Raw genomic sequence first — 27,902 nt, 5'->3', positions numbered from 1 at the left:
GGCCGATCGTGACTTTCTCCTTCAGTGTCGCAGCTTTCTCCGCAAAGCCGCAAATGCAAAGAGAATAAAAACACAGAACCGCTGCTGGGAATTTGTTCCCTTTAAATACAGAAGCCGTGATTTGCTCACTTCAAACGCGGTGGCTGCGATTTGCCTGCTTTAACTGCCAAGCTGCGCCGTCTGCCGCACGCCGCTATTTGTTAAGGCTCCCGGAAACCCCGCGGGTCGCTCCCGGGTTTCCTCCTGCCAGACCTGCAGGTCGCTTTGCGGTGCACATCGGCCTCTCGGCCGTGTCCGCAGGCCCCGCGGGGTCCCACGGCGGTGCCCGGCGGCTCCGCGGCCGCCCCTCACCGTCCCGGCGGGGCRCACCGGCACCGGCCCAGGGGACACGGCTTTTCCAGGCGTGACCCCCCCCCTGCCAGGCGGTGCACATCCAGGTCCGCGGAGCTGGAGTCCCTCCCTGACGTGCTGAAATAATAAGCAAACGGGGATTTAGCAGGAAATTGTTTGTTCTGCCCTAGAGGCCTCAAGTGGGTTTCAGGTGCTGATCCCGCTTAAGCAGAGGTAAGGCAAAAAAAGGCGCTTTCCCTTCAAATTTGGGGCTCGGTGGTTGGTGGCTTCTTAATTTCGACCTTTTGAGACTAAGTGCGGGGCTTTGCTGGTGAAACCGGTGCAGCGTTTGGTGGCTCAGCAGCAAGGAGCCGGGCCCCCTCTCCTGGTGCGCGCCGGGACTGCGGCCCGAGGGCGAATCCGGCCTGCGGAGCCCGTGGTTTAGCGGGATGGACAAGTCATTTTACGGTTGAATTCGTGGACAAAGCAGCTGGATGAAATGCTACAGATTGAGCTTTTGCGTGTCTCCTTCTTGCAYTTAAAAAATGTTGTGCGTGCTTTTTCTCCTATAAGCTCCAGAAAAGCCATTTGAAGGGACAAAACAGCATCGAGGCTTGTCTTTTCCCGGGATCCCTGGCTTGCAGAAATACCTGACCACCACCACGTAGTGTGTCACTTCTCATACTCTTTGAGGCATTTAGGAAAGCCAAATGGAAATAAAAAATGTAAATGGAAAAAGAGGTAGGTAGTAGTTTTGAACCAGATCTTTTTTTCCACTTGGTATAAAATTCAAGTATTTGTGACACCATAAGCGACCATGGACTTGGAAATAGCACTATGAATTGGAGCAGGTCCTCTGTAGCGAGGAGGCCCACACAGCGCTGGCCTCACCGCGTGGCAAAGAGGCAAGAAGGATCTGGGTTGTTTTCAGTAAATCAAAATAAGTCCAAAGTGGGACAAAACCCGCTGCAGAACGGGCAGCGAGGAACAAACCAACGCGGCAGAGTCGGGRCTGGGGAAGAGCTGCAGAAAAAACTGATGAAACTGCAGGTCCCTGCAGCTCTTTATTACTGATTGAGGCATTTTTGGGTCACTTTGTTCTGTATTTCACATCCAAGTTCAGTTTTAACCCGCTCACCCACTGCTGTGGGCAGACGGGAGCCCCTTGCCCCGGCTCACGCCAAGAGGCCCCCATGGCGTCCTGACGGCCTGGCCAGGAGGAACGACACTCGTTCCCTGCGCAGGTGGGAAGGAGACACTGAGGGCAAAAACTAATTTAAGAGCTAATTTTTGCCTGCCTGGAACGTGGGATAATTCCCTTCTTTGAAATCCTCAGCACGGCGGCAAAGACAGTATCGAGCCTCCCACTGCCGGGGCGGCTAATGGGCTGAGGTCAGCCACCCTGAAATCTGTGATGAGTTTTATGTGCGCGTGCAGCCGCTTGTTTTCCTGCAGACACAGAAAAAAAGCCGCCGGCTGAGGCTGTGTGAGAGCCCCCCRCTGCAACGGTAGCAGTCACTTCTCTCCATCCTACAGCTTCCCCGGCACCCTGCTGTGCCCCGTTATATGGCCTGTATCTCTCCTGCTACATTCTCCCTCTCCATTAATCCTTGGATTCTTCAGGACTAATATTTTTATTGCTTACTTTTCAAGCTGGGCTAAGATGTTTAATTACTTCTCTTTCATTAATCATCTGTAATGGTTTTAATAATGATAATGGCAATGTTTAGAATACATGATTTTTAAGCTGTAATGTGTTTCTGTAAAGACAGCCTTGACTCCTAATGTATTTTGGATATTATTACCCTGATTTCAGAAAAAGATACAGGCTCTTAAGCCCCGTATCTGTATAATTTTTTATTATTTGTATTTCCAAAGTAGTTAGTAGTCTACTCATGAGATAGGATCCCAACACCATATAAAAACACATAAATAAATGAATAGACTGTCCCTGTCTCAAAGATGTGAGAATTGGAAATGGCCTGTACCATGATTTGTTACACTTGTGTTTTTCTGATGCTGTAATTGAACGGAGAGGTTTGCTTTGGTTAATTAGCCGAGTCAAAGATGCCAAGCCATCAAAAAGCCTTGTGTTTTCTTAATTCTGCCCAAACAGCACATCCCATTTAGATCTTTTCAAATACTGAAGTTTGTTTATTTTTCTCACTATGGAGACATGGCAAAATCACTAGGCAATGAGGAACTAGGGAGATTTCATTTTTCTTTGTATATTTTAATTTGGGGGAGGCTTCCCCCAGCCTCTTTGATGTTGGCCAACCTATGTCCTGAAGTCATATTTCAACTGACTGCTCAGTTAATTAAATTGTCATGTTCTGTTAAAAGCTCCAGAACCTGCTGCTTTTCATGCTTCCAGTTTAGACCTCCAGGGTCCAAGGCTGACTGACGTAGTGTGGATTGGAGCTTCAGCCCTTCTGCACATTCCCAAAACGGGAAGGAAATTTCAGCCCAGGAAGTGTGATTCAGGCCAAACATGCTTGTAGCTTGACACTTCATCAATTATCTAGGATGTGAYGCAAAGATATTTGAATCAGCCCAAAGACGTTGACGGGTTTTGGATGAGGTTTTTGGAAAAGGAGCTGCTGCTTGAAAATTAATCGCAAAATGGAAGTTCTTCCTCATCTGGTGCGACGGGGGAAGCCCACACTGTACCTGCACCAAAATCACACCACCAGCTGGCCAGGTTTCTGGCAGCTTCACCTCATTTATGGTAGCAATTGTCACGCTGCAGCTGGCAGTGCCGTCTCCAGAGGTTGGGTGTCCCAGCATGGTAAGGTCCAGTTGGACTGAAGCTTGAAGACTGACCTCCTGGTTTCTGTTATTATGGCTGTAGAAAAAGATCAGTGTATAAGGTCAGAAAGAGGACCCAGAACCCAGACTTCCATGGGAATTTTACCCCAGACTGCAATGTAGTCAGCACATCAGGCCAGGATTTTTTAATACATCGCATCCTGCTTCAAGCCCAACATGTAAATTGAAGGACAGATGAATATACCATCTCATTAATTTACCTGCTCCTAATCATGGTGTTCAAGAACTTAATAGAGTGTAATTAAATATAAAATCTCCACCGTTTGGAGCTCTGCAGGCACAAAATGAGGGCTTTATAATTTGGATTCTGTTTTACCGAGGATACCTGTGATCTGTACAATACCATAAATCTGCAGAAAGAAACTGGGTGAAAATTCAGCTTTAGAGATAGCAGTGAAAGCTTTATCAGTCATTTAAATGGGTCTCAGATTTCATGCAACATTTGTGTCTCTAAAACTGTGCTGTACAAGCCAGGGTCCCAAACCTACAGCTTGATCTGCAAAAATGAACCTTTTAACTACACAAAATCACATAGAAATGAAGAGAAATCTGTGTGCCGTATACTGGAGGATCAGACTGGTTGTATTAGGGTTTTCTTTATGATGTAAGTTATTACGCATGTTCATAGATGGCTGGATGAAAACTTTTTTTTGATAGAAGATGTTAATTTAGTGGCCCATAACTGATTCATCCCATTCTTTTAAATCTACTCACCTTTTGAATAATTTAGTCCATTACTAACCTATTATATGCCAATTAGATAATTCAATTCATTATGCAGAAAAGAATTCCTCAAACCAGCTTCTGGGCATATGTGCAAAAACGTATTAAAAAGCATCAGTTGGCAAAAATAATATTAAAAGAGAAAATGCAACCGCTATAGGGTGTTAATCACCTGTGACATCCTGCCCAAGAGACGGCTTCATTTCGGTCCTGAAGAGATCCCCATATGCCTGTTATGCAATTCGCAATTTATGAGTCTTAATTAATGAGCGTTTGCGAAGTGCTTTGGAACACTTGGATGAAAGATGCTAAAGGCATCTACGTAACGATTATGAATGACATCATTTTCTTACGGCTCAAACGCTGACAGCAGGACAGTTACATTGCAGAGGGATGATACCGCATCGATCCGGCACGGCACGGCAATGGAGACGCCTCCTACRAGTCCTGCACAACCCGCAGGGTTTGTTTCGGGACCCGAGTTGGTGCCTTGCCCCAAGGGACAAGGTCTCTGGGACCAAGCCCAGAGGTGGGGCGGAAATGTCTTGGCAGCGAGGAGCCTAAATGGGAGCTGGGCTGAGAGCTATGTGTTTGGAAAGGTAATTCCTGGCCATTGGTATGGAGTGCCAAAGCCTGCCGGAAAGGAGACTGGATTTGTCTTTGCTCCGTGTTCACCACAGCTGGACGTCATAGCACTCGACTGGTTCTCTGTCGTTCGTAGCAATTACAGAGGCATAAGCTTGATTCACGGAAAAGGCGTACCCATGTGATTTCGGGAGAGCTGGTTTCTGGCTCTGTGACTCAGTTTCCTCTTACATAAAACAGAAATTGTAAGAATAGTGCTGATAAAGCGTTTGTACCATATACTGCTCTTCAGAAGTAAATACAAGTAATGTGTTATAACTACAAATGTCCTTTGTGGTTGGTAAAATACAAAATTTGGCTCCGAAGGATAACTCAGGGGAATTTTGTGGAAAGATTCGGGCCATAGACAAAATTGACTTATCAAACAGTCTGTGCTTTTTAGTATCAGCATGCACCATCCCTAAATCTGGACCGGCGGTATGCAGTTTTGCAGGCTTTTCGGGTTGCGCCGCACCAATACCCTGATATTCTGTGCTGAAACAACAGTGCTGAGAAAAGCTCTGCAAAGTTTTTGGCTCTGCGATGTTTTTGGCACCGCGCAAACATGCTGCCAGGTGCGGCGGCATAACCACTGCGTGGTGGGACGGCATTTTGTCTGCAGCGACTGGACCGCACAGCAGGATGCTCTGGAGAAGAGCCACAGCTTGAGGTTGCCTCGGTCGGTTTGTGGACGAGGGGACGCTGCCGCGATGCAGCATGAAGCCCCGCAGCCCTGTGGCGATGTTTAGACAGGTGTGAGGTTGTACCACAGACGGCCGCTGCCGCCACATCCCCTCTGCCACATCCCCTCAGGGCCGGGGAGGCCATTCTGGGCCTTGCACCCCAGGGGACATGGAGCCACTGGGCTGCGTGTCGTGCAGCACCTCAGCCCTGCCGGGCGGMTCTCTCCCGACCCTCCATTGCTGTCACCTGCCCCCAGGGCAGGCAGCCMCCCATGACATGTGCCCAAAGAGCTGGAGCTTCCCGAAAATGGCTCTTCAGGGCCACGACGCTGCCCTGCTCCCAAGCAAAGGCCACCCCGCTGCCACCTCCAGGACATCTTGCCCTCATTCAAGATGGCCCCCTGAGCCTCGCTCAGTCAGGCGCCCCCCCTTGCCCTGAACAAAGATGGACGCCCCCCCCCCCCGCCACCGTTTAACACCCCCCCCCTCCTCCCGAGCCTCTTGCCCTCATTCAATATGGCTCCGCCCCGCGGATTGGCCGGGCCGCCTGACGCCGAGGCGGCCATGTTGAGTGAGGGGGGAGGGGGGTCCRCCGGCGGCCGGGCCGCATCCCGTGATGCCTCACGCGCCGCCCGCCGCCCGGAAGAAGGAGCGGGGCGGTTGTTGACAACATGGCGGCCGCTGGCCCCTCCGCGGGAGGAAGAGGCGGAGGGAGAGGAGGCGGCGGGCGGAGGAAGGAGTCTCATTCATAGGGAGCCCGGCTCGCTGCCCTCGCCCCCTCCCTCCCCTTCTCCCCCCCTCCCCGGCGGCCGCCTCGCCCCCTCCCCGGCACCATGTCCTTCTTCAGGCGGAAAGGTAGGGGGGCGGGAGGCGCGGGGGCCCGGCCCGGCCCTGGCCCGGCGGCTCCGCGGCGGCGGGGGTGAGGCCGCTGCCTCCCGCCGTGCTGAGGGCAAAGCGTCTGTTTTGGGGGTCGCGGCAGTGCCGGATTAGGGGGGTGAGGTGTCCGCTGCCCGCCCCCCTTGCTCGGGGAGCCGCCGCTGTGCGCGGGGAGCAGCGCCGGCTCCAAACGGTGCTGCCGGCGCCGGCGTTTCCCCCGCGGGGGCGGCTCGGAATAGCTGCAGCCGGCAGCGCTGGGACTGGGCTTTCCGCGCTCCTTTAAGGAAGAAATGTGGCTTGACAGTGCTGGAGCAGGGGACTGTCGTGCAGTCTAGGGAGGCTGGTATAAAATGTCAGTTACTCCATGCAATTTTCGAGCGTTTTGGTTCACTTTTTACTGAACTAATACATTTTTTACAATGCTAGTGTAAATGCTTTTTTTTTTTTTTTGTAAAAATATAATTGGCCTTATACATTATAGCAGTGGCTAAAAATCCTAATCAAAAACAAGACATCATGCTGAGTTCTTCAAAAAGCCCAAGAAATCGTTGACAAAGGTTTTCATGAATTTACTCGGTAATATGTTTGTAGATGTTATGTGCCACAAGTTAAATTATAGGTATTTTAGGCCCCCTAAATTTTAAAATGTTCCTGTGGCTCAAAAGGGTATAGTTAACTGTTCTTTGAGCATTAAACGTTCTGAAGGCACTGGTGCTACAACTTGTGATTAAAGTGTGGTATAGTATGCCTTCAGTCTGCATGATATGTGGTTTGAGTGTTTTTGTTGAAAGTTGCCCCTCTTAGGAAAGCAGTTCTATTAGCTTGTAGTGCTGTGGTTCGAGTAGTAAACCATTATTCTTTCAGCAGTGGCTGATCCAATGCTCCTCTGAAGTGTTTCTTAATTACTGAAACCCAAACTGCACTTCTTGGGAGATAAGACTAAGTTAGGAGGAAAGAATATATTATCTGAGCCTGTGTTTTTGCTCTTGATTGGCATGTTCTATTATAAGCTTTCTCAGCCAAAGTAGCAGCATTAAAAAATTCGTYCTTTTTGGAGGTTAGTGCAGTAGTCCTGGAAAAAGAGTTTAAACTTCTGTTCTTATTAGGAGAAGTTCTGAAGACTCTTTGAAATCCACTGAAGGTTTTACAAGTACCRTAATCCTTTATGGGGTGTTTACATTCTAATGTTGAGCTGTAGAATATAAGTTCTGTGCTGCTTATAAACTCTTCAAAAACGTCTTCCAATGCTTCACTGACAAAGAGAATCGTGGAGCTGGTATTCCATCCCGATGCTTAATCATAGCGTGGCAGAAAATTTCTCAAGGAGAAARTAGTGAAACGTCTAATGCAGTATCTATTTATGTTACTTTGATTAAAAGATCTTTGGTCAGAGAAGCACAGTTAGAACTAAATGCATTAGAGAGGCACTCTTAAGGAGAAGAGATAAGTAAGCCTTCATCTGGGTTGTACCTAAAATAACATTGTTTCATGCATCTCCATTAGAGATAGTGTTTTTTAGAGAAGATCTTAAATTGCAGCTGGGAGAAAAGCAACATACAAAGGCTTATGTAAAACTCTGACTAGACGCATGCATTCCAAAACCATATAAAAAAGCATCAGTATCTCTGGGTTGAGTTATCATTGTTTAAGAGGATACAGCATTAGGTAAGAAATTAACCCTTTTTTTTTGTTGTTTTAATGAAATCAAACAAAGAAGGATAAAAGTACTGACGTGTAGAGAAATCTCAAAAATAATAGTGAAATAATTGATCAGAAAGTACTTTAAAATAAAGGTCTAGTAAAATTCAGGGTGGATAATAGGCTGAGAAATTAAACAATAACAGTTGGACCAGCAGCCGGGGGGCTTGAGGGCAGATTATGAAATTGTTAACAGTGAAAACATTCAGACTGTGTAATAATTTACTAGGGATATTTTGGAAATAATGCATCGAACCCTACTAGCTGGCTGACCTGTCAAGTTGTCTATTGCTTTTTGTGTAAGTACATGCATGGACGGTTTAGATTTGTTCATTCTGTATTTCAAAATGTCAGTTACAATTCTCTAATCTCGTGTGGTCAGCTTTAGTCGGTTTGATGTATTACTCCTTTGCAAATGGAGTTTGCTACTGCAAACTTTGACAAACGTTTAGTCCCTGATAATCATGTACCATAGCCAACTTCACACACAGACACAAAATGACATCTGGTTTTGTGAGGAAAATGAAAGTAAATTCCTGTAGTGAAACTTTGCTTTCTAAAATGCACTCTTGTCACATGTACCAGTTTTCATCTGTCTTCAGCTGTTACTTTTTAATTATGGCCTGCTTGAGGCTAGTAGTGACACAAGAAGCTTACGTATCAAAGAGGTTGGCAGTGTGAATCAGGAGTTTGTACTGCTAGTAATAAGTTGGTAATCAGGTGGAGAACAACTGGGCAGCTGGTAAGAAAACAAGTATGTTTAAACTAAAAGTAGGCTTATGGAGGACTCTTCTGTGGAAACTCAGAAATTATTGCTGCTGGTTGGGAATCAGTTTGATCAATCAACTATTGGAATCATTTTAGAAAAAGAGTTCATAATACTGTGTACAGGTTGCATCATTTCCATTCTACCTCAGTATTATTTCAGATATGTACAGATTTTTAGGATATTTTTTCCTGCATAGCAGCATTCAATCAGTTATGTAAAAAATGGTTATCCTAAATGCCTTTTTATCTTTACAGTTAAACTGAACTTCTACAGCCAGATGTAAAAAGAGTCCAGGTCATTAAGCTGAGGCTTAAGCCTTTCTATCGCAAAGAGAATGTGCTAACCGGTAGCATAAATTTTAAATGCTGAGTTGCCAATTTACAGATCTGCAACACTTATAGTTCTCATAGAAAAGGTTGGCAGCATGATAATACTGCAGCTACGATTGTGCAGGACAATTATGTAACAAGAGATTGAAGTTTCCCCTTAAAATATGTGAAATACTTAGGTCAGAATAGGAAGTTTTTTTAATCTGTTCATGTTTTGTAATGCAAAYGTTTGATTCTACTTGGTTATGATTTGTGGTTAGATTTGGAAGGACTTGAAAAATCTGTGTTCAAAGATGACCTATTTGTAGTAATAATCCCAGCCTGTAGCAGCCATAGACGGTTTCACTAGTAGACTGCATGCTTAAATATCACTGATTTATTTATTGCTTGCCATGCCATCATGTTTATGTACTCCTTCAGTTTCTTTATTTTTGTTTTATTTTTTATTGTCTTATTCTCTGTATAAAATCTTCCTTTAAAAAAAAAAATCTTTTTTCATCAAAACTTTTCTTTTAACTGCTATCTTTCCATCATTTGTTTGTCATATGCTTGATGATATTTTGGCAATATTGTCTGTGAGGGAATTAACTATTTATAGTGAATTTCCAAAACACTTCTGTGGTATCCGTTCATGAGTGAGAGAGAGCAGTGCCTGGTTTCACGGAGCTTGTTCCATTTACATCCTTCCCACTGTGCGTGTTCTACCGGTCTGCCTGTAATAGTAGGGAGATGTTGTTCTTGGACATTTGATTTGTCATTCATAGAAAACATCTGCTGATACTCTGCTCTTAAAACACATCTACTCCATTCTTTCCAGTTCATGCAATTTATTAAACCTTATATAACCTTGAATGTGGCCTTGGTTTAACCATGTAGACAGCAAGCATCTTTCAGAATGTTTTAGAAAATTTAACACACTGTTTCATTAGACTTAATCCATGAGTATGAATGACAAAGTTTTGCTTTTGAAAAGCAGAGAAACACAGGAGCTTTGAAATTCTCTATTACTTGATGTCAGATCAGAAAAATTACTTTTAACAAAATCATGGTTTGCATCTTCCAGTTGTATGTTCATTCACCTGTTAAATGCCATTAGTCACCCAAAATAGCCTTAACATTTTCCTTTATGCTTTACAGTGAAAGGCAAGGAACAAGAAAAGACCACAGATGTGAAAGCAATTAAAAGTAAGATCAATATTTACTTTTTTTATAAATTCATATCTCTGATATTATCTGCCATCTTTCTTTTAACCAGAGGAACAGTTTCCTTATGGCTGAACACAAACATGACCTGTGCCTCAAAAACAAAGCTGATCCAAAACTTGATTCTGAGCAACTGATCTTTCCTAGTCATCTTGCTGAATCTGTAAGGACAGAAGATTATTAAACTGTCAGACATGATCTTTAATTCAAAGTGATAGTAAAACTCAGTCACCCTGCAAATAGTGGTTACTCCTTATCTAAGCAAATTGCTTCTGAGATTCCATGCTAGTATGTCGTATATTTTAGTTTTAAAAATGTGGCTTTATTGTGCCTAATTTGCAAAACAGGATGCCAGTGTCTGAGTTAACTTTGACTGGTGTGTCTTGTGAGCTTGAAGATCTGAATCTTGTTCAGAATACATAGCTATTCTAATACTGCTCCATGTGCTCCAGAAACTTTKCTGCTCTCTCTGTTGGGAGAGAAAAAAATCTTGATGGGAATTAAGCCAGTAAACTATGGGAAAACAAGTTAGTTTGTCCTGTCAGTTTTTATTGCGTTACTGCAAGGAGATGAAGTAATATGTATAAATCTGATCTGTTGCTTTTATCTTCCCCAGACAGAATCCTYTTTCTATACTTTTTAATGTGTTATCTGGCTATCAAGAGAAAATTAAAGACTTCTTTCACATTGTTGGTCTGTCTCTGAAGTCAAATATAGGAAACTGTCAATCTTATCCATTTTATAGCACACGCTATTATTACAGTGTAATTAACAATGACCAGTGACTAGCTGAAACAGGTAGCCAGGGAAGGGCTGCAGTATGGTCTCTGTGTAAATAAAAATTTTCAAATTTATTTTATTATAAATCATGAGCTGCTGACATTAAATAAACAGGAAGCATCTTTCTGGTTTGGCAAAACACTGCTCTGTGATCTGTATGATGTTAGGTTAGTGATGTAGTGTTATCTAGAAGCTTTAGAACAAGTATTTGATCCTTTGATTAAATACAACACTTTTGCCCCAAATGTTTACAATACAAAATTAAGTCCAATTCACAAAAGCCTAAACAATTAAGAGGCGTGCAGCTATGGTTCTACAGAAGTAGCTTCCAGCAAGTTATCCTCAGCTACTGTCATCAGCCAAGCAACTGGCTGCCTTCCATTGGCCTAGAAAAACTGTTTTTTCCATTATTGCTGATAATAAATACCAAGGGCTTTGTAAAAGGTGGCAAGCAGTATCTTGGTACCAAATACTTTAACTGGAGAAACACTTTGGAGTATCTTGAACATTTTAGCTCTCCTATACCATTGCTTTTAAGGTGTCTGGTACCATGAACATTTTAGCTCTCCTATACCATTGCTTTTAAGGTGTCTGGTACCATGACATGTAAGTGTGAAATTGTCAGCTTCTGTCATCATGTGTCATCAAATTGTGAACAAAAATGAAGTTATGCAGCATGAAGGTCATCAAAACAAACTTTCTTGACACCTTGACGAAATGCATCATTATGAAATGGCGTACTGAGATAGCATGTCATCTGACTCACTTTATTTTTAAGTCAGGGGTGTAAGATGTCCTTGCATGACATCCTAATCAAATGTAATTTCCTGAGTCTTTGAAAGTGGTATCATTTTGTTATGGGATTTTTTTTTTTTTAGCTTTGTCATCAATTAAAAATTTCTTGATGCTTTTTCACAGACAGTTTTATGTGAGGAAATTATTCTTTGTTCTCTTTGTTCTCAAGTAGCCAACCATGTTCTAAAACAGCTAGAGGAGATTAAGCCTTATAATCATCTGAGTTTCATCAGAGATGTTTGCATATTGCTTTTTTCTCTTTAACTAAATAGAGACAAAGAAACTATTTTGGAAAAAATGTTCTTGTTAAAGCTCACAGTTAGCTTCATAGTTCAGGGTTTTCTGAACACACGTAAAACTTGAAAAATGTAAGGAAATGGATTTGCCRCGACCATTGCAACTAAACTATATTGTTGATGAAGTATTAGACCGCTATGATAGCGGTTATCACAGTGGTACAATAGGTTTTTAATAAGACTGAYGCATGCAAATTCTTCGGTTTATCTTGGGGTGCTTAGCATTGGATGCTGCATAGAAGAGGTCTTAGGTTCTTTCTAATCACTGTTGTCTTGATTCCAGCTCCAATACCCATACATTCCCCTCAAAGAAGCACTAGAAATCATGCCTTGCTGGAGGCTGCAGGACCAAGCCATGTGGCAATTAATGCCATCTCTGCCAACATGGACTCTTTTTCTAGCAGTCGGACAGCTGCCCTTAAGAAGCAGCCAAGTCACATGGAAGCTGCTCATTTTGGAGACTTAGGTAAGGCTTCATCTGTTCTATAATACAGTTAACGTTACTTTGTATTGTTGGTATGCTCACCATCCCTTGGTTGTGAGGCAAGTAGATTAGGTAATAACAAAATTTTACATTCCTATTGCAGTAGCATCTATGTTGCCCTAGAAGGGTTTTGAATAGACAGTGTACTTGTTTCCTGCTCAATAAAAGAGGTTCCTTTACTTTATGTACAACCATTGTATTATAAAAATTCTCCTGCTATCCTTTAAATTGTCATAAYTGGCCCTATTAAACAGTGTACTCAGCAGACTCTGTAGTCTAATCTGGTGTGGACAGTATTATTCTCTTGCATGTTCATACACAAAGTGTTCATAAAGTCATGTTTTTAAAAGTTTATTTCCTAAAAATGTAAGTAGTCTTTTGATCTCAATCTTGTAAATGTGATGTGCAGAGAAGGTTTATTAAAAGAAAATGATGAGGTACATTATTCTTCAGAATTTATTGCTGTGYCTCTATGATGAAGGCAGTATATTTGTGTCTGATTTTTAAGGCCACTCTACCTGGGATCAGTTTTCTGTTGCCTTAATCAAACCCAGACTTTATTGAACTAAATTTCTAAYAGTCATGAGTTTAGCTACTGAACATAGTTGAAGAATTTAGATATGGGACATTGAAGCTTGGCGCTTCCAGTCACTAGCATATGGATCTTTGGAGATGGTTGGAGCAGCAGGGAACTGTTGCAAACAGTAGGATAATGAGTTTTACTAAAGACTACAAAGCCCCTATTATACAAATCTCTTGGTTCATGTGTGGGTGTGGGGGTTTCTTGTTTTCTTGTGTATGTGTTTTTTAGTTTTTGTTTTTTTGTTTTAAACAAGACAAAACTAACTAATACAAAAGTTGTTCATAGAAATCAGTAAGGAATTTGCTGCTGAACTGCAAATGTTAATACATATGCAAACCGTTTAGACATATGAGAAGTTCAGTAGAAAGTTTACTATTAAGTTGCAAGCTGGACATTTCTGGAAGTGAAATAATAAATCTTAATGAAAACGGAGGGATTCTTCTGATTTAGTCTTCTCCCTGTATCTGAGAATATTCAACAAGCAGCATGTAGAATAAGCCTTGTGGCACTGCTAAATGTACCATTTACTGACTGCTATAGACAGATAACACTAATGAATGATGGCATAGCATGCGAGGAAAAGCAGGCTAGACTGTTCAATATGTCTAAGGGACTGGGCACATATTCTAATGGCTTATCATCATTGTACATCTACCTGTGTAGTCACTTTTCAGGGAGAGTTCAGTTGGCATTTAATTTGGCTATCATGGATTTAATATTTGAAAGTATTGGATATAGAGGACAGAATGTGGAACAACATCTTAATACTGCTACCTTTTGTTTGTACCTTGCACAACATAACCAGGCAGAAAGTGGTTGTGAGCTTGCTTTCTTTAAGATGCTGTTGGACTCAAATTATTAGTATGTTGACCAGACTCTTTTTTTAAYAGTAGAATTGGACTTTTAGAGTATTGATCAGATATCAATGTTCAGTGATATGTGTTTTTGTTGTCTGCTTGTTTATTGGTAGGAAATACGTTTTATTTCAAGTATATGTTGCAGTCCTTAGAATCGTTTCTTCAGCAGCTGCATTCCAGGACACTTCTGTATCAAATACCAATGCCTGTAGTGTAATACAGAGTCATTCCCTTGATATTTTTCTTTAGGCAGATCGTGTCTGAATTATCAGGCCCAAGAGACCAAATCAAGCCTTTCAAAGACCCTTGAACAAGTTTTGCAGGACAACGTAGCCCTCCCTTATTTTATCCAGTTTATGGAACTACGTAGAATGGAACACTTGGTTAAATTTTGGTTAGAGGCCGAAAGCTTTCACTCCACGACATGGTCCCGCATAAGAGCACATAGCCTGAACACAGTTAAGCAGAGTTCATTGGCAGAGCCAGTGTCGCCCTCAAAACAGCAGGAAATCACGTCATCTTCTCCAACTGGATTGCTTGAAGAGAGACTGGAGAATTCTAGCACAGCCCATCTGCTCAGGACCAAGCCAGTGGCTCCAGACAAGAGCGACAGAACTAGCAACAGCCAGAACCACGTGCTCTCAGGTCAGGAGAGTGACAATGCCGGTGTTCTTTGTCTGAGAAAATCTGAGGCGGGGACCCATTCTGTTCCAGCTGATCAGCAAGAATCTTCCAAGCTTACAGTATCAAATAGAAACAGCCCCTCCTCTGCACTAAAGGACTTGTCAGGAAAACTAATGAAAAGTAAGTGTTCTGTATTAACTTTCTCTAAAAATGGTGGGATGGGGGCGTACTGGTTGCTGCTTGCTTGGTGTGGTATGGTAAGCTGCCTCATTTTTCATATGTGCTTTGTAAGTATCATATGGTGTTGGGAGGAGGAAAATAATTTTGAAAGTGGGTAATGTTAACATTCTGAATAAGCTAATGGTCATTTTAAGATCTATGTATTGTTTGACTGTCTGGTTGTTTAAAAAATAAACGTGCCACTGAAGACACTTCAGAATCATTACATATTCTGATAAGCTTAGTTTGCTTCTGTTCCTATGTGTGTAATCTTAAGAAACAAAGAYGAGCATTGCAATGTCCTGTTTTCCCCCCTTCTCTTCTCTCTGCCCCAGTTTAAAAGTATTGCAGAAAATTTGGATGATGGTGGGGCTGAGAAGTGATAATTAACTTTCCGTGGAAGATAAATATTCTGTATCGTGTAAAATGACATAAGTAATGGTTGCAAAAAGATTTGTAGAGACTTTGTATGGAACATACTCTTTCTGTTCTTAGATTTATTTGATAGAGTTCCTCCCCTTGTAACTGATTTGTTCTCATTTGGAGTCCACCTCTTCAAAGGCTACTGGAAGTAAGGATGAAATTAAAATATTTACTTCTGATAGTAAGCTACATGCACAGTAACCTGTTTTCTTTACTCTGTACCTACTCAGTCCTTCCTTGTTTGTGACAGCTTACAGACAAAAAAGGAAATACTCCTTTCTTCATATTGGTTCCTCTCATTTGCCCAACTGTTTCCTTATGTTGCATCCCTTTCTCTTGCTATTTGTCTCTCTTGTATAGTTGGTTATCATATAGTTCCACAATGTGTAACCTCAGCCACAAAGTATCTTAGACAAACACAATGATRCTTGAGTCATGAATAACACCTCTGGTTCTAACGTATGAAAATATTGAATTTCAAGGAACTGGGTCCTTTCTGAGAAATCTGACGTTTGGAATATAATTACAAATTTTTTTTTGTGTACCTAAGCAGTGTCCCAACTCTCTCTTGAAAGGTGACATGTAAAAGGTACACTATAGCTTATTCTGAGTCATCTCGTTTTAAGATTTTGTTTGTTTGTTTAATTCCTTTGTAATGCAAGTGCTTTCTATTCTACTATGGTGAGGACCAGAAATTGGGAACTTCATCACAGCTCTTGCTGCAAAGGCATTACTACTGGGACTAGGGTGTGCAGCTGAGGAAGAGGTTCTGTCTGTTTGGTGGTACGAAATTAAGAGTTAGATTGCTTTATTCCATCTTGCTAGTCGATTCATTGTGGGCTTATTGTGACCTGGCTATAGATAACACAGTCATGGTAGTTTGCCAGTAGCAAAGTATTGAATAGTGCACTGAAAGCTTCATGGGAAATAAACTGTGACCGTTAATCAGATACTTGCTTTTCTGGAGAGCAGATGTTTGTTGTTCACTCCTCTCTTTAGACCTATGCTAGTGAATTTAAAGTTTGATTCTATATTTCCTCTTTGTAGGTATAGAACGGGACGCAGTTAGTACTTTTACCAAATATATTTCTCCAGATGCTGCTAAACCAATACCAATTACAGAGGCAATGAGAAATGATATAGTTGGTAAGAATATATACTATCTCCTACTTTAGAACTCCTCCTTCCCCATAAATACATCTTTAATACACTCCCACACGTGCACATAAAGGTATTTCTTTTTGTTTTTATGAATTTTAAAGTCAATGGTAAAAAGATAAAGTATGTATAATGWTTGCAGAACACTTCCTCACGCTTATTTTGATAGCATATAAACACATTACAAATGGCAATGGATCAGCACTTTCAGTAACCCTGTGCAATATTCCCTGAAGAACTTTCATAGACTTTTCTTAAATTAGTGAAAGAACTCCAGGTGGCTATTGGGTGAATCCAGATATCTACTCAATACAGTATTTTAGCCATAATATCATCATCCAGCTATCTGTAATGCTAAAGAAAACAGTGCTGATATCTTTTAAAAGCTCTCTGTGCAGTCAGAGCCAGCTGATTCTAGTGGATTTGAAATGCAGTTTTTCATTAACTAGTCATCACTTGTGTCCTTCAGCTCATTAAACCAAATGCACATTAAAATTAACCTGATCTCTCTTTACAGCAAAGATTTGTGGGGAAGATGGGCAAGTGGATCCTAACTGTTTTGTTACGGCACAGTCAATAGTGTTTAATGCAATGGAACAAGAGTAAGTTGATTGAATGGTTTGGCTTCTCTTGTATACTGTCCGTTTGCAAAACACAGTTCCATAAAAATGTGTTTATGAAGACATAACTGTAAAGTAACTTTTCTGTTCAGTCTCCTGTATTTTAAACTGTCTTCCGGTGTCTTCCTCCAAATCCATTCTTGTGATCACTTGCTGAAATTTTGTGTGTGCTTTTACTATGTTCTTTATATAATTTTCATGATGTTCATATATCCTGTATTGTTTCTTGCTTCTTTTGCTTTTGTCAGACTAAAATTATAAGACTTCTGAGACAAGAACTAGTTGTTTCATAAAGTGCCTTGGTGCTGTTGGCYGTTGATAACTATTATTCTATCTGTGTGCAGGCACTTTAGTGAATTTTTGCGAAGTCATCATTTCTGTAAATATCAGATTGAGGTGCTGACTAGTGGGACTGTTTATCTGGCTGACATACTTTTCTGTGAATCAGCCCTGTTTTATTTCTCTGAGGTAAGTGTTAGGGCTGTGGGGTTTTTTATTCCTTGTTTTTTTTTCCTTTATCAAGTGGGAAAGCATCCATGCCCTGAAGGCTTTAATAAAGATACCTCAACATAAGGAAAAAAAACGAGGTGTATATTGTTCTGAGAGAAAATGCATTAACAGCTTCCTGTCTATGTAGAACTATTCCAGATGTTTGAACTTTCACACCGTATTGTAGAATGAGTATTAATGTACATCTTCTCCAGTTTAGTGGCCTCTCTTTTTTTCCTTTGCTTTGTAGAAGCTCTGATGTAGACTTCTTAATCTTGCTAAATGAAGCTGTGACTTTGAAAGCCTTAAGCAAAGTACTGTTCTTTGTGACCCTYTAACAGATAAAGAATAATTCTCTAGCTTTGCTTAGAAGATCAGATCAGAATGTGATAGATTAAATGCATAAGTTCACAGTCGCAGTATCCTGTACCTTTAGGGAATCATCTATTAGTAGTAAAATACTTGTGCTGATAGTCTGACAAGCCAATATGGTTTGAAATGGCAAGCTGTGAAGAACAGACAATATGCTGTATTCAGTCTAAGTTAAGCATAGCTTGAAAATGGGTTTTCTCTGTCTTTAATATGAAACAAATAGCTAAAATGTTTGGAAACTAAATGTGAAAATCACTAAGGAAAAGAGATTTCACTAGTTTCTTTAACAAGCTGAGCAGACTAAATCTGTCTGCAGGGCTACATCTGAAAATTCAGAATAATTTTATCCCCTGGTGACGATTTTGTATCATTGATATATGGGCTACATTTATTTTAAATGGGAAGGGGTGGGTTTGTCTGTGCTTGCTGTAGTTTCTTGCTAAAACTTCTGCTTTAATTTTTCTTCTTTTTTTCTAATTTCCCTTCTAGTATATGGAAAAGGAAGACGCAGTTAACGTATTGCAGTTCTGGTTGGCAGCAGATAACTTCCAGTCTCAACTTGCTGCCAAAGAAGGCCAATATGATGGGCAAGAAGCACAGAACGATGCTATGATTTTGTATGACAAGTGAGTGAGTTCAACATTTACTTACTTCTGAAGCTGGTAATTTTATCTTTGCATCTTTCTGTTGCATTGTGCTAAAGGCACTTTTCATTTTCAAACTATGCCTTGCATTCTTGTGCTCTTGTCTTAACGTATGCTGAAATACCTGTTTATTACGGCAGCCTCCAGTGTAAGCAGGCAAGAACTTTTTTTTTTTTTTTGCATTTCCTTATGCATAAAGAGAAAATCCTTATAAAGATTTTGTGTTTGTAGACAAAATTCAGAATTTCCAGGACTCACTGCTTGAGAACTAAGGTTTTTCTCATAAGGTATCAAAGCCAATTGGTAGTCACTTGGAAAAGCTTTAATGCTAATAGCAGCTGCATAACTGTAGAAAAATCTTAAGGTTCAGATACTGTTATCCATTTAAAAGAGGCTTCAAGAGCTTTTACAACACAAAATAGGAGTCCTGCCAGGAAGAAAAAAACAAGCCAAATAGTGCTGGTTCTTAATATTTCGAAAATGCTTTGGAGGGTTTTTGTGGAGGGGTTCTTTCTTTTTCTTTTTTTGTTTTCCTTTCTGTAAGGAAGCAAACAGATTCTCTTTAATGTCAGACTTTCCTCTTGCTCTCAGTAGTGTAACTTTTTTCCTCTTTGTGCTTCAACTTATCAATTGTGCAACTGAAGGACAGACATCAAAACTGCTTCCAGGAAAGAGTTTGCTCTTAAGCTTAAGTGCAAATTTGACAAATTATTGCCCGGAGAGGAAATGAACAATTTCCTTTCATTTTCGCCTCATCAGCCATCTCCCTGCTTCATCCACAAACTCTATAATGATGTGATTAAAAGAGCAAACGCTGCTTCCGTTCTGGGTGTTTGCTGTGTTCCTTGCCCTATTACAAAGTGTGTGCGTGTGCGCTCATGCACACGTGTGTGTGATTCTGCTCATCAGTAGTCACATGACACTCTATTCGTTTTACCTGTATCTTCAGAGTAAAGCTTTATCAAAAACATTTCTGTGAATTGGGTTTTTCTTTCYCTGCACTTAGTATCCGTTGTACCTGCATGTTTAAAGCAGCACCATCTAGTGGCTGCAGCATGATTAATAACTTTCGGTGGAAAAAGGTAGTTACTAACCACCTGCAAAGTTTTGGAAATCCTTTTGTGTTGCTTTCTTCCCCTGTCCTGTGCTGCAGATACTTCTCCCTTCAAGCCACGCATCCTCTTGGGTTTGATGACTCTGTGAGGCTAGAGATCGAATCCAACATCTGCAGGGAAGGTGGTCCCCTCCCTAACTGTTTCACTACTCCCTTGCGGCAGGCCTGGACTACCATGGAGACGGTGAGATACCTTCTTCAGGCTGGTTTTGGTAGTTAGTGAAGATGATGGGGAGATTCTGCTATGTGTCAAGTATTCCCCTCAGCATCTCTGATTTGTCCTGTTATTTTACTGACTTCCTTTTTTACCTGGATAATACAACAATATTAGTTAAATTTTCTCCAGCGTAATTTGAAAAGATGCAACTCCCATGGCTTCTGTTAATTCTCTGTGAAATGCTTGTCTTGGGTGACTGTTACAATTTAATGGAAGTAACAGAATTCCCTCTCATATCAATTGCCATCAGCAGCTTATTGTATCTTTTGAAAATTTTCCTTCCTCACCACTCCCCTGCCTGGTGCTACCCCACAGCTAGCTGGTAGCAGGTATTTGCAAGCCCCATACCAGTGCTGTGGTTATAGTGGTACCCTGGGGTACCTGGAGATCAGTGGTTTGCTTCTGGAGCTGCTGCTGATTCTTGGACAGCATAGCAAAATAACTGCAAAAGTATTGGGATGTCAGGCCTTTCTCGGGGAAAACAACCTGAACTTGGCTCCCATTCGGGGAGGGTTTAGCTAACATATGGCTGGTTTTGCTGCTTCATTCCGAAGTAGGATTCAGATCTATAGCAGTGCAATAGCTAATCCAGAATAATTYCATTTATGTACATTTTTACTTGTGTGCCATCTACACAGGACTGAGATGTCCAGTTGACCTTTCTGTTCTGTAAATGGTCTATAGTAATCATGCAGACTGGATCTGTTGATTAAAGAGGCCTCATTCTTCTGTCTCTCAGGTTTTTTTGCCTGGTTTCTTGTCCAGCAACCTTTACTACAAATACTTGAATGATCTCATCCATTCAGTACGAGGAGATGAATTTCCAGGAGGGAATATTGCACTGAGTATTCAAGGCCCCAGTAGCTCTCCTGATAGCGATTCTCAGATAGGGGGCCCTGATGGCTCTGCCGCCCAGGTAGGAGTTTCTTGTTTTGATTCTGTTCTAATAAATAGTGCAGTTACTTTTCTATATTGAAATCAAAGTTTGTACCCTTTAAGGAAACATCTTGTAATTTTAAGCTTCCCATTTCACTTTAAGGACACATTTAATCTGCTTTCTATTGATTTCAAGTAAATAGTATTTGGCATAGAAGTTATTTATTGTATCTTCTGCATCCAAGGTCTTTTACCACTTTTATTAAAAGCAGAACTTTGATTCAAGGAATTAAGCTATTAATATTAGCTGAAGACTGCTTTGTAGTACTGTAGCACTTAAGAATGCTTTTCATTAGAAATAAGCTTGCTTTTTTTTCTTTAATAATATATCTTTAGGCAAAAGTTATATCTTTAAGCAAAAATTGACATTGTGAACATGCTGTAGAATTTAAATATAAGTATGCGAATTGTGTGCTCAAGTCCATTGAAGTGACAGACCTTAAACCCTAGAACTGAGTGGACTCTTCAGGGTACAAGTCCTCTGCTCATGCATAGAGCAGTGACAGTTAATATCTGACCAGCTGCTGTTCACAGGTTTGTCTCAGCAGATTTTCCATGCTGTAGTCCTCAAGCTAGTTACTTGTGTCAGTCTGATAGAAAGCGGCCAGACTCCTGACCTTCCCCGTAGAGAGCTCTGGCAGTTTACTGTATTACCACTGAGATGCAGCGTTCCGGGGGCAATATCTGAATTTTGTTTGCATACATGTAGTTTGATGTAAAGCTGGGAATAAAGACTTAAATGTCCATTGCTGGGTAAAGCAGAGAGCTTTCTAATCGCTCATTAAGCATGATTAGAGCTATGTGGCTGCTGCTTCACTGTGCTATGCAGAAGCGAGTATGTAACTGGGTCCCTTTGGCTCTGTCACCTTTCCAGTGTCATTGAGGTGGCCGCTGCGGGTACGCTTTGTGCGGTTCTCTGGTCACAGGCCAGCAGCTTGCTGCTTAATCTCCTTCGTGATGCTGCTCTGAGAGCTGTGTTCCCATGTGGGCCTAGCCTCAGAAATGGGCAGTGGAGCACTTTACGATATGAAACCGTCCACGTAATGACAGAGATACATTTTTAACTGAGTTGTCTGTTCCAAAAATTCTAGTTTTATTTAATTCCAATGTGGAAAAGGGAGAGGATAAACAGATTCTAGTTTATCTGTAGCCAGTTCAGTCTGTCAAGCCCAGCTGAGAGCAGAAAAGCTAAGCAAAACCTGCTTCTGCTGAATTGCTTTTATTGAAGGCTGCAACGCTACCATGAGTTTTAAATAACAATATCTAGATCAATAGTATTGACTTTCTGTGTTTCAAGCAACGTGGAAGCTGTACTACCTGCTTTTAATTTTTTTTTATACCTTCTAATGAGGTTGTAAAGTGGGGAATAAAATCTGTGTTCTGACTATCTTGGAAAAATCCTGATGTCCAATAGCCTGAACAGGAAAAACTGCTGGGATTTGCCTTGTTTGGAGTGCTTAGGAACAAAGTGCTGCGTTTTTGTGGTGTGCATTCCTACGTATCTGCATAGAAGGGTCACCAGGTCTTTGTGTCTTTTTGCATAAAGAACAGCACTTGGTGCAGACCAACAGGAGAGGACTTTACAAGGCAGCTACCATTAGTGTTTCTGTTCCAAGTTAAGGTGCTAATAGATTGCTATGCTTTTGTGCTCTCCTTGCTCTTGCTCAAATGTTTCCTTGGGGTATTTTTTTTTCCCCCCTATAGTCTTATACTGTAGACCAAAAGGTAAACGCATGTTCTCTCTGTTTGGGAGAGCACAGTGTGTTTCATGGGAGCTGCTTACCAAGTACATGACAGGGATGAGGGCAGTTGCTGCCACTTTTGAGGTGGCTCAGGGTTATGCACTCAGAAGCAAATAATTTGCATGCGCACACAGATCTAGTCAATTGATACTGCTTAGACAGCAGTCTCTACATATATGCATGCTGACCTGTACCTTGTGTTTTTGGCTCTGTTCATGCAACTTTATCATCCTCTGTTTAAAAACAGTGTCATACCAAGTTAGGAATTCATCATTTGTGTAGCTGTTCTCTTAATTCTTTTATGCTTGTGTAGAGACTTCACAGAGATTTGTCAAACTGTAAAAGCACTAAAAATAGCAGTTTTGTTAAGAAGCTACTAGTTGTCTGCATTGGGCACTAATATTTAGAATTTTTGTTTGTAGTCCAATGTCAAAAAGGCTAATGTTAAAATCCTGAAAAATTTTGATGAAGCAATAATTGTAGATGCTGCAAGTCTGGATCCAGAATCTTTATATCAACGAACATATGCAGGGTAAGGTTCATTCAGTGTATCTCATTCTTTTCAGTACGTTTCACCTCTGTTTCATTTTTGTTGTGTCCTTCTGCATTGAGAGTCCACATAAATGCAAGATGTTGCAATCTTAGTATATGTCTTAAAACTTGAAAGTAAGTTGTTTTCTCAGTAGTGCAATTTAATGCCAATGTCATGGTGACTGTTTCTCTGATGAGAACAGCAGTCAGAAAAATATTTCCAATTGTTTTTCTCTTTCTACTAGATATTTTATTCCTCTCTGGCTCCAAAATATAACTAGTAGTTCCTGTTTGGGTTTGGAATAGGAAAGAACACGCTTGGAAGACTTTGCTACTGTAATATACAGCATTGATTTCTCCCTACTCCCATATAAAGAAGAGCTTGTACTTCATTTCATTAGCAGATTGCACAGCTAGTCTTCTGTTTCTTAAGTTGCTCTTTGATATGAAGCTCTTCTGCTCTGTGGGTCTCAAACAGAAATTCTTTGTTTCTCTAGCTACCTTGCTTTTCTACTGCATACCAGTCTGCTGTGCTTTCAAGTACTGTAAATTGGTTGTTCCCTAATGAAATGTTTCTGTGATAATGTAGAGCACTTGTTCACACTGCATCTTGATATTACATGATTGAGTCATTGAAGTGCTTGCCTACTTTCAGTTTCTAGAAATGTTTTTAAGATTTACTTAGAATTCAGATAAACATGAAGAGCGGGAAGTTTTTCCCAATGTATCAATTTTGGGTGGAAAAGGTGGTAACTGGTAAAATGTCAGTCTTCTGACACAAGTCTTTATTGTAGTGAGATTTTTTTTGTTTTGCTGATTGATAACTTTCCATAGTGCTGAAGTTCTCTTGGTAACCTGTGTGGTTTTTCTACTCCTCTCTTCAGGAGGATGACATTTGGAAGAGTCAGTGATCTGGGACAGTTCATCAGAGAATCTGAACCAGAGCCTGATGTCAAGAAATCAAAAGGTTTGCTTTCCTCTTTCTCTCTGTTTCTGTAAACATCTGCAGAACTGCCCTTTTCCTTGCTTTAGCCAAGCAAACCTCTTGACTCCTTCCCGATCTGTTTTAAGCCAAATAGAGATGCTTAGGGGATCATCCTGTACTGAGACAAAACCCATCTCTGGCCCAGTTCTGTAGCCAAATCCTGCTTTTCTGGTCCAGCTGGACTCCTGGGAGTATGCACAGCCTGTGGGAGTTGGACCTGTCGATGGAACCTGGCAGGGATGAAAGCTGCTAGCAGCTGAACTGATGGTCAAACCTTCAAGGATTTGGTCTCAAGATGAAAAAACTTCAGCTCTCTACATGCTTCCTACCCACTTTGAGATCTGCTGTTAATGCTGCTTTTCAAGTCTGGTTGCTGGGAAAGAATGGTCTGGGCTCAGCGCCTAGTGAACCATGAATCCTGGTAATCCCTCATCTTTCCTGCCACTCTTCTGGGTTCTCTAATGCTAGCAGTGCAAACCTTCAGGATAGAAGCAAGTATGTGTTTATAGAGAAGAGAAATGAGATGTGCTGCTGAGTTTGCTAATACGCCTTGCTTGTTGTTTATCTCAACTAGGGTCCATGTTTTCACAAGCAATGAAGAAATGGGTTCAAGGAAACACGGATGAGGTGTGTCCTTGTTATGTTGTCCTTATGACTTACTTCAAATTCAGGTTAGGGAAATAGTGTTCAGGGTTCTTAATCCTGGCTGTTTTCTCTGAGTATCTTTCTGATACTCAGACCAACCAGAACTGTCAGTCTCTGCATGCTAAATGTAATTGAATTACATGCACTTGTGAAACCAGTTTGTTCTTTGCCAAGGAGCACTTTGCCTCTCTCTCTCTCTCTAAGAGAAATAATCTGCAAATAAGAGGAGAGGTACTATTGTTCTTTGGTTTTTACTGTGAAATGACAGCTGTATGTGGATTAAAGGCTGCATTTTTCCCCTCCAGAGGGGCTTGGGCAAGTCCCCAAAAGACTGTCTGAAGACTTCACTTACTCTCTTGGAAATTGGATCAAACTATAAATACTCACGTTAATTAAAACTAACGCTGTACTTAGAAACCAGCTGCATTTTCATCGAGGGAAGATATGTTACGTTTACTACAAGTCAGAGTTGTGAAGGTTAACCATGTCTGTAAGGTTAAGCTTGTGAATTATGCTGAGAGCACTGTATTGTAATTTTAAGAACTTCAAACTACCTGTATTTGGGATGTTTTTTTTTTTTTTCTACGGCAGGCTCAAGAAGAGATGGCTTGGAGGATAGCAAAGATGATAGTCAATGATGTTATGCAGCAGGCACAATGTGAGCAGCATTTGGAGAAGGTTACAAAGGTAAGAAGGTAGAAACTGTCTGACCTTAGCTAACCTGTGGGAGGAGCAGAGCTTTTGCTCGCTTTCCTAGTGCATCTGAAACCCACACTAATATGAGTTCAGGTTAGTAGCACGACAGGACTTCCAACAAAGGTTGGAAGTGTTTCAGCCCACGTATGGTGTGGTCGGAGTTTCTTGACAGATACCTGCAGTGGTACTCCTGTACGAGTCTTTAAATTGTTTTCGTTACTTTACAGTCTTTATAAGCTGCCTTATTAGTCAAAAGGGTGATTTATAGTGCAGGATCAATACTGTAATTTCTTATTTGAGTTTACATTTGCTATTTCATGTTAATGAATGCTAGTATATTTGCCTAAAGTAACACTAAAACCTACTTAAGAGCTAGAAAGTTGTCTTGTTGGGTGTGCTAAATTTACACTGTGCTATGTCTATGCTGTTTTAAAAAAAAAAAAATACGGTAGCCCTGTTGATAGGCTAGCACTTTGGCGTTATCCATCGATGCTTAGTGACTTTGCTGTTGTACAAGTCTGCGTGTTCTGCGTTACAAAACAGTTGTGATGCAATAGTTACATTTTGTGAAATCCTGAAGACAGCAGTTTGCAAGYTAATATCTGGTGCTTCTGGCTTTCAGACATCTCTAGCATGAATTACAAAAAACAAACAAAAAAAACCTTGCACTTTAATTAAAGAAAGTAAACATGTACCAAAGCCCAGTGATAGGCCTGGGCTAATGGCTCCATAATTTCACTATGTGACTGTTTCCCTATTTCTAGAGCAGTTATGTTTAAAAGACTTGTATAATAACTTCACTTAATAGCTTGGCTGCAAATGATATGATTCCAGCCTGGCTAGTTGAAAAGGTCACTCAGCACAGTATTTAGAAATATCAACTGGCTGCACATGCTCTGGATTCAATTAAGCAAGTATAGTTACAGTAATGGGAAGGTTGAGGTTTGTTGTGTGGGATTTGGGGGGGCTGGGGGGAGGAGGGGCGGGGGGGGGTTGTTTGTTTTTTCTTCCCCTCCCAAATTCATCAGCTTACCTGGCTTTCAACGTTTGCAAACACAAAATGTCTTTTTACTGAGTGATTGCCTTGTATTTTTTAGGATGGAATGAGTTCTAACCCTATTTTTCCTTTTCCAGCTATGATTTTTAAATGCCAGAACAGGAAATCTAATTTTCTGCTTTGAGAATGAGTGAACTTTCCCTTTTGGTGGATTCTTTAACACAGCCAATAAAAGCAAAGCACTGTTACTACATACCACCGATGTCTCCCTCATTTAGAAGGAAGAATTAAAAAGAAGCAATCCTGTACCTCCACTGTAGAGAGCAAAGAAACACTTTTTCCTGTTGTATACGGCATTCACAATGATAATGGTTTTTAAAGAGATGAAGACAGTTTATGAACATGTCACTGAGAAACTGTGATCAACCTCACAAATACTTGACCCTGTCTCAAAAAGACTTTTAAGCAAAATATCTGGAATGGGACACAAGCCACACCAAGGAGGGGAAGGTTTTGCTGTAGTTTCTAGTTCTACTGCTCGTAATTTTTAAACACGTAATTGCAAAGGTCATGGGATGTCTCCCTGACACTTGACCATTGGAGAAGTGAATCTGAAGCCGTGAATTCATTGGCAGTGAATGACCTTAAAAGTTCTAAGTTTTATTTTTCCTTCCTTGAAATAGATGAGTATTCAACTGTAAGATAAATGTATTTTACTTCATAATTACATTAACTTTGAAGGGAGCATAGAATGATGAGGAGTGAAGCCTGGACAGTGTAACTCTTCCTTGTCAAGCTCGTACACATGCATACGCCCATTCCCTGCTTCTAACACACAGCAGACTTGCAAGCTGATCTTGCACTTGTGCAATGCCCTGTTCCTGAGCCGTGGCTCTCGATGCAGCCCACGTTCTGAGGCGATGGTACCCAGTAGACTGCTCCATTTTCCTTCCTCTTCATTCCACAACCGAGGAAAAATTAATTGCTGCCATGTATTACTGCCATTCTCCATAGCTTGTTGTCCTCAAACCAAGATAATATGTAATTCCAGATGTTTGGTTTATAAAGAAAAATAATTTTTAATGACCTCTAGCTTTCTTTTCCCTGACATTGACAACACTTGAAACTTGTGTAAACTTTAAGTAAAAAGCCACTGTGTGACACGGCACCTGTATTCTTTCTCATGCATTGATTTTACGGAGTATCTGAAGTACTCAGTGTGTCACTCCATTATGTTATTGCTGCATTTTTAGTATACAACACTTCTATTTGGGGTTTTTATTCTACTCTTATGATTGCTTTTTTTTTTCCCTCAACCTTGTGCAAAAAAAATCACTTTATAAAGAACTCAATCATCTCCAATGTTCAGAATATCTTGATTGACTAGCAAGTGTTATTCTGTTGCAATATTTGATTGTATAGAGACACACTGTATTATCTATGAAAAGAAGCAAAAAGGCTGTGTATAGGTTTTTGGTACTATGTACCACCTCTTATTTCTCTCATGCCTAAGTATTCATGTACTTAAAACATACTATATTTAATTGTGTTTTGATTTAAAATATATGAATATTAAAATTTGTGTCAATTTTCTGTTTTCATGGGATTGGACTAACCTCCATGGGTTTTTT

General features: G+C 40.9%; 1 protein-coding gene across 9 annotated transcripts; it reads left to right on the top strand.

Moving 5' to 3' along the window:
• The first annotated feature begins 5,813 nt into the window (after positions 1–5,813).
• On the top strand, positions 5,814–27,853 carry AKAP10 (A-kinase anchoring protein 10). 9 transcript variants are annotated; one of them, XM_026055180.1, is made up of 15 exons: positions 5,814–6,044; positions 9,999–10,046; positions 12,219–12,401; positions 14,109–14,663; positions 16,173–16,271; positions 16,801–16,885; positions 17,248–17,371; positions 18,254–18,390; positions 19,562–19,706; positions 20,479–20,655; positions 22,840–22,949; positions 23,833–23,915; positions 24,508–24,560; positions 25,167–25,265; positions 26,409–27,853. In XM_026055180.1, the coding sequence occupies exons 1-15, from the start codon at positions 6,023–6,025 to the stop codon at positions 26,412–26,414; spliced, it is 1,926 nt and encodes a 641-aa protein (XP_025910965.1). In that variant the 5' UTR covers positions 5,814–6,022; the 3' UTR covers positions 26,415–27,853. The 9 variants fall into 9 exon arrangements, 6 of the variants coding, with proteins under 6 accessions (XP_025910965.1, XP_025910969.1, XP_025910970.1 ...); XM_026055181.1 differs by having other exon boundaries at positions 5,816–6,044; positions 25,170–25,265; XM_026055184.1 differs by lacking the exon at positions 24,508–24,560 and having other exon boundaries at positions 25,170–25,265.
• The last annotated feature ends 49 nt before the right edge of the window (positions 27,854–27,902 follow it).

Source organism: Apteryx rowi, unplaced genomic scaffold (genome assembly GCF_003343035.1).
Source record: "Apteryx rowi isolate R43461 unplaced genomic scaffold, aptRow1 scaffold_99, whole genome shotgun sequence".
Classification (NCBI taxonomy): Eukaryota; Metazoa; Chordata; class Aves; order Apterygiformes; family Apterygidae; genus Apteryx; species Apteryx rowi.
The sequence above is the reverse complement of the archived record's forward strand: the minus strand, read 5'-3'. Positions and strand labels throughout refer to the sequence as shown.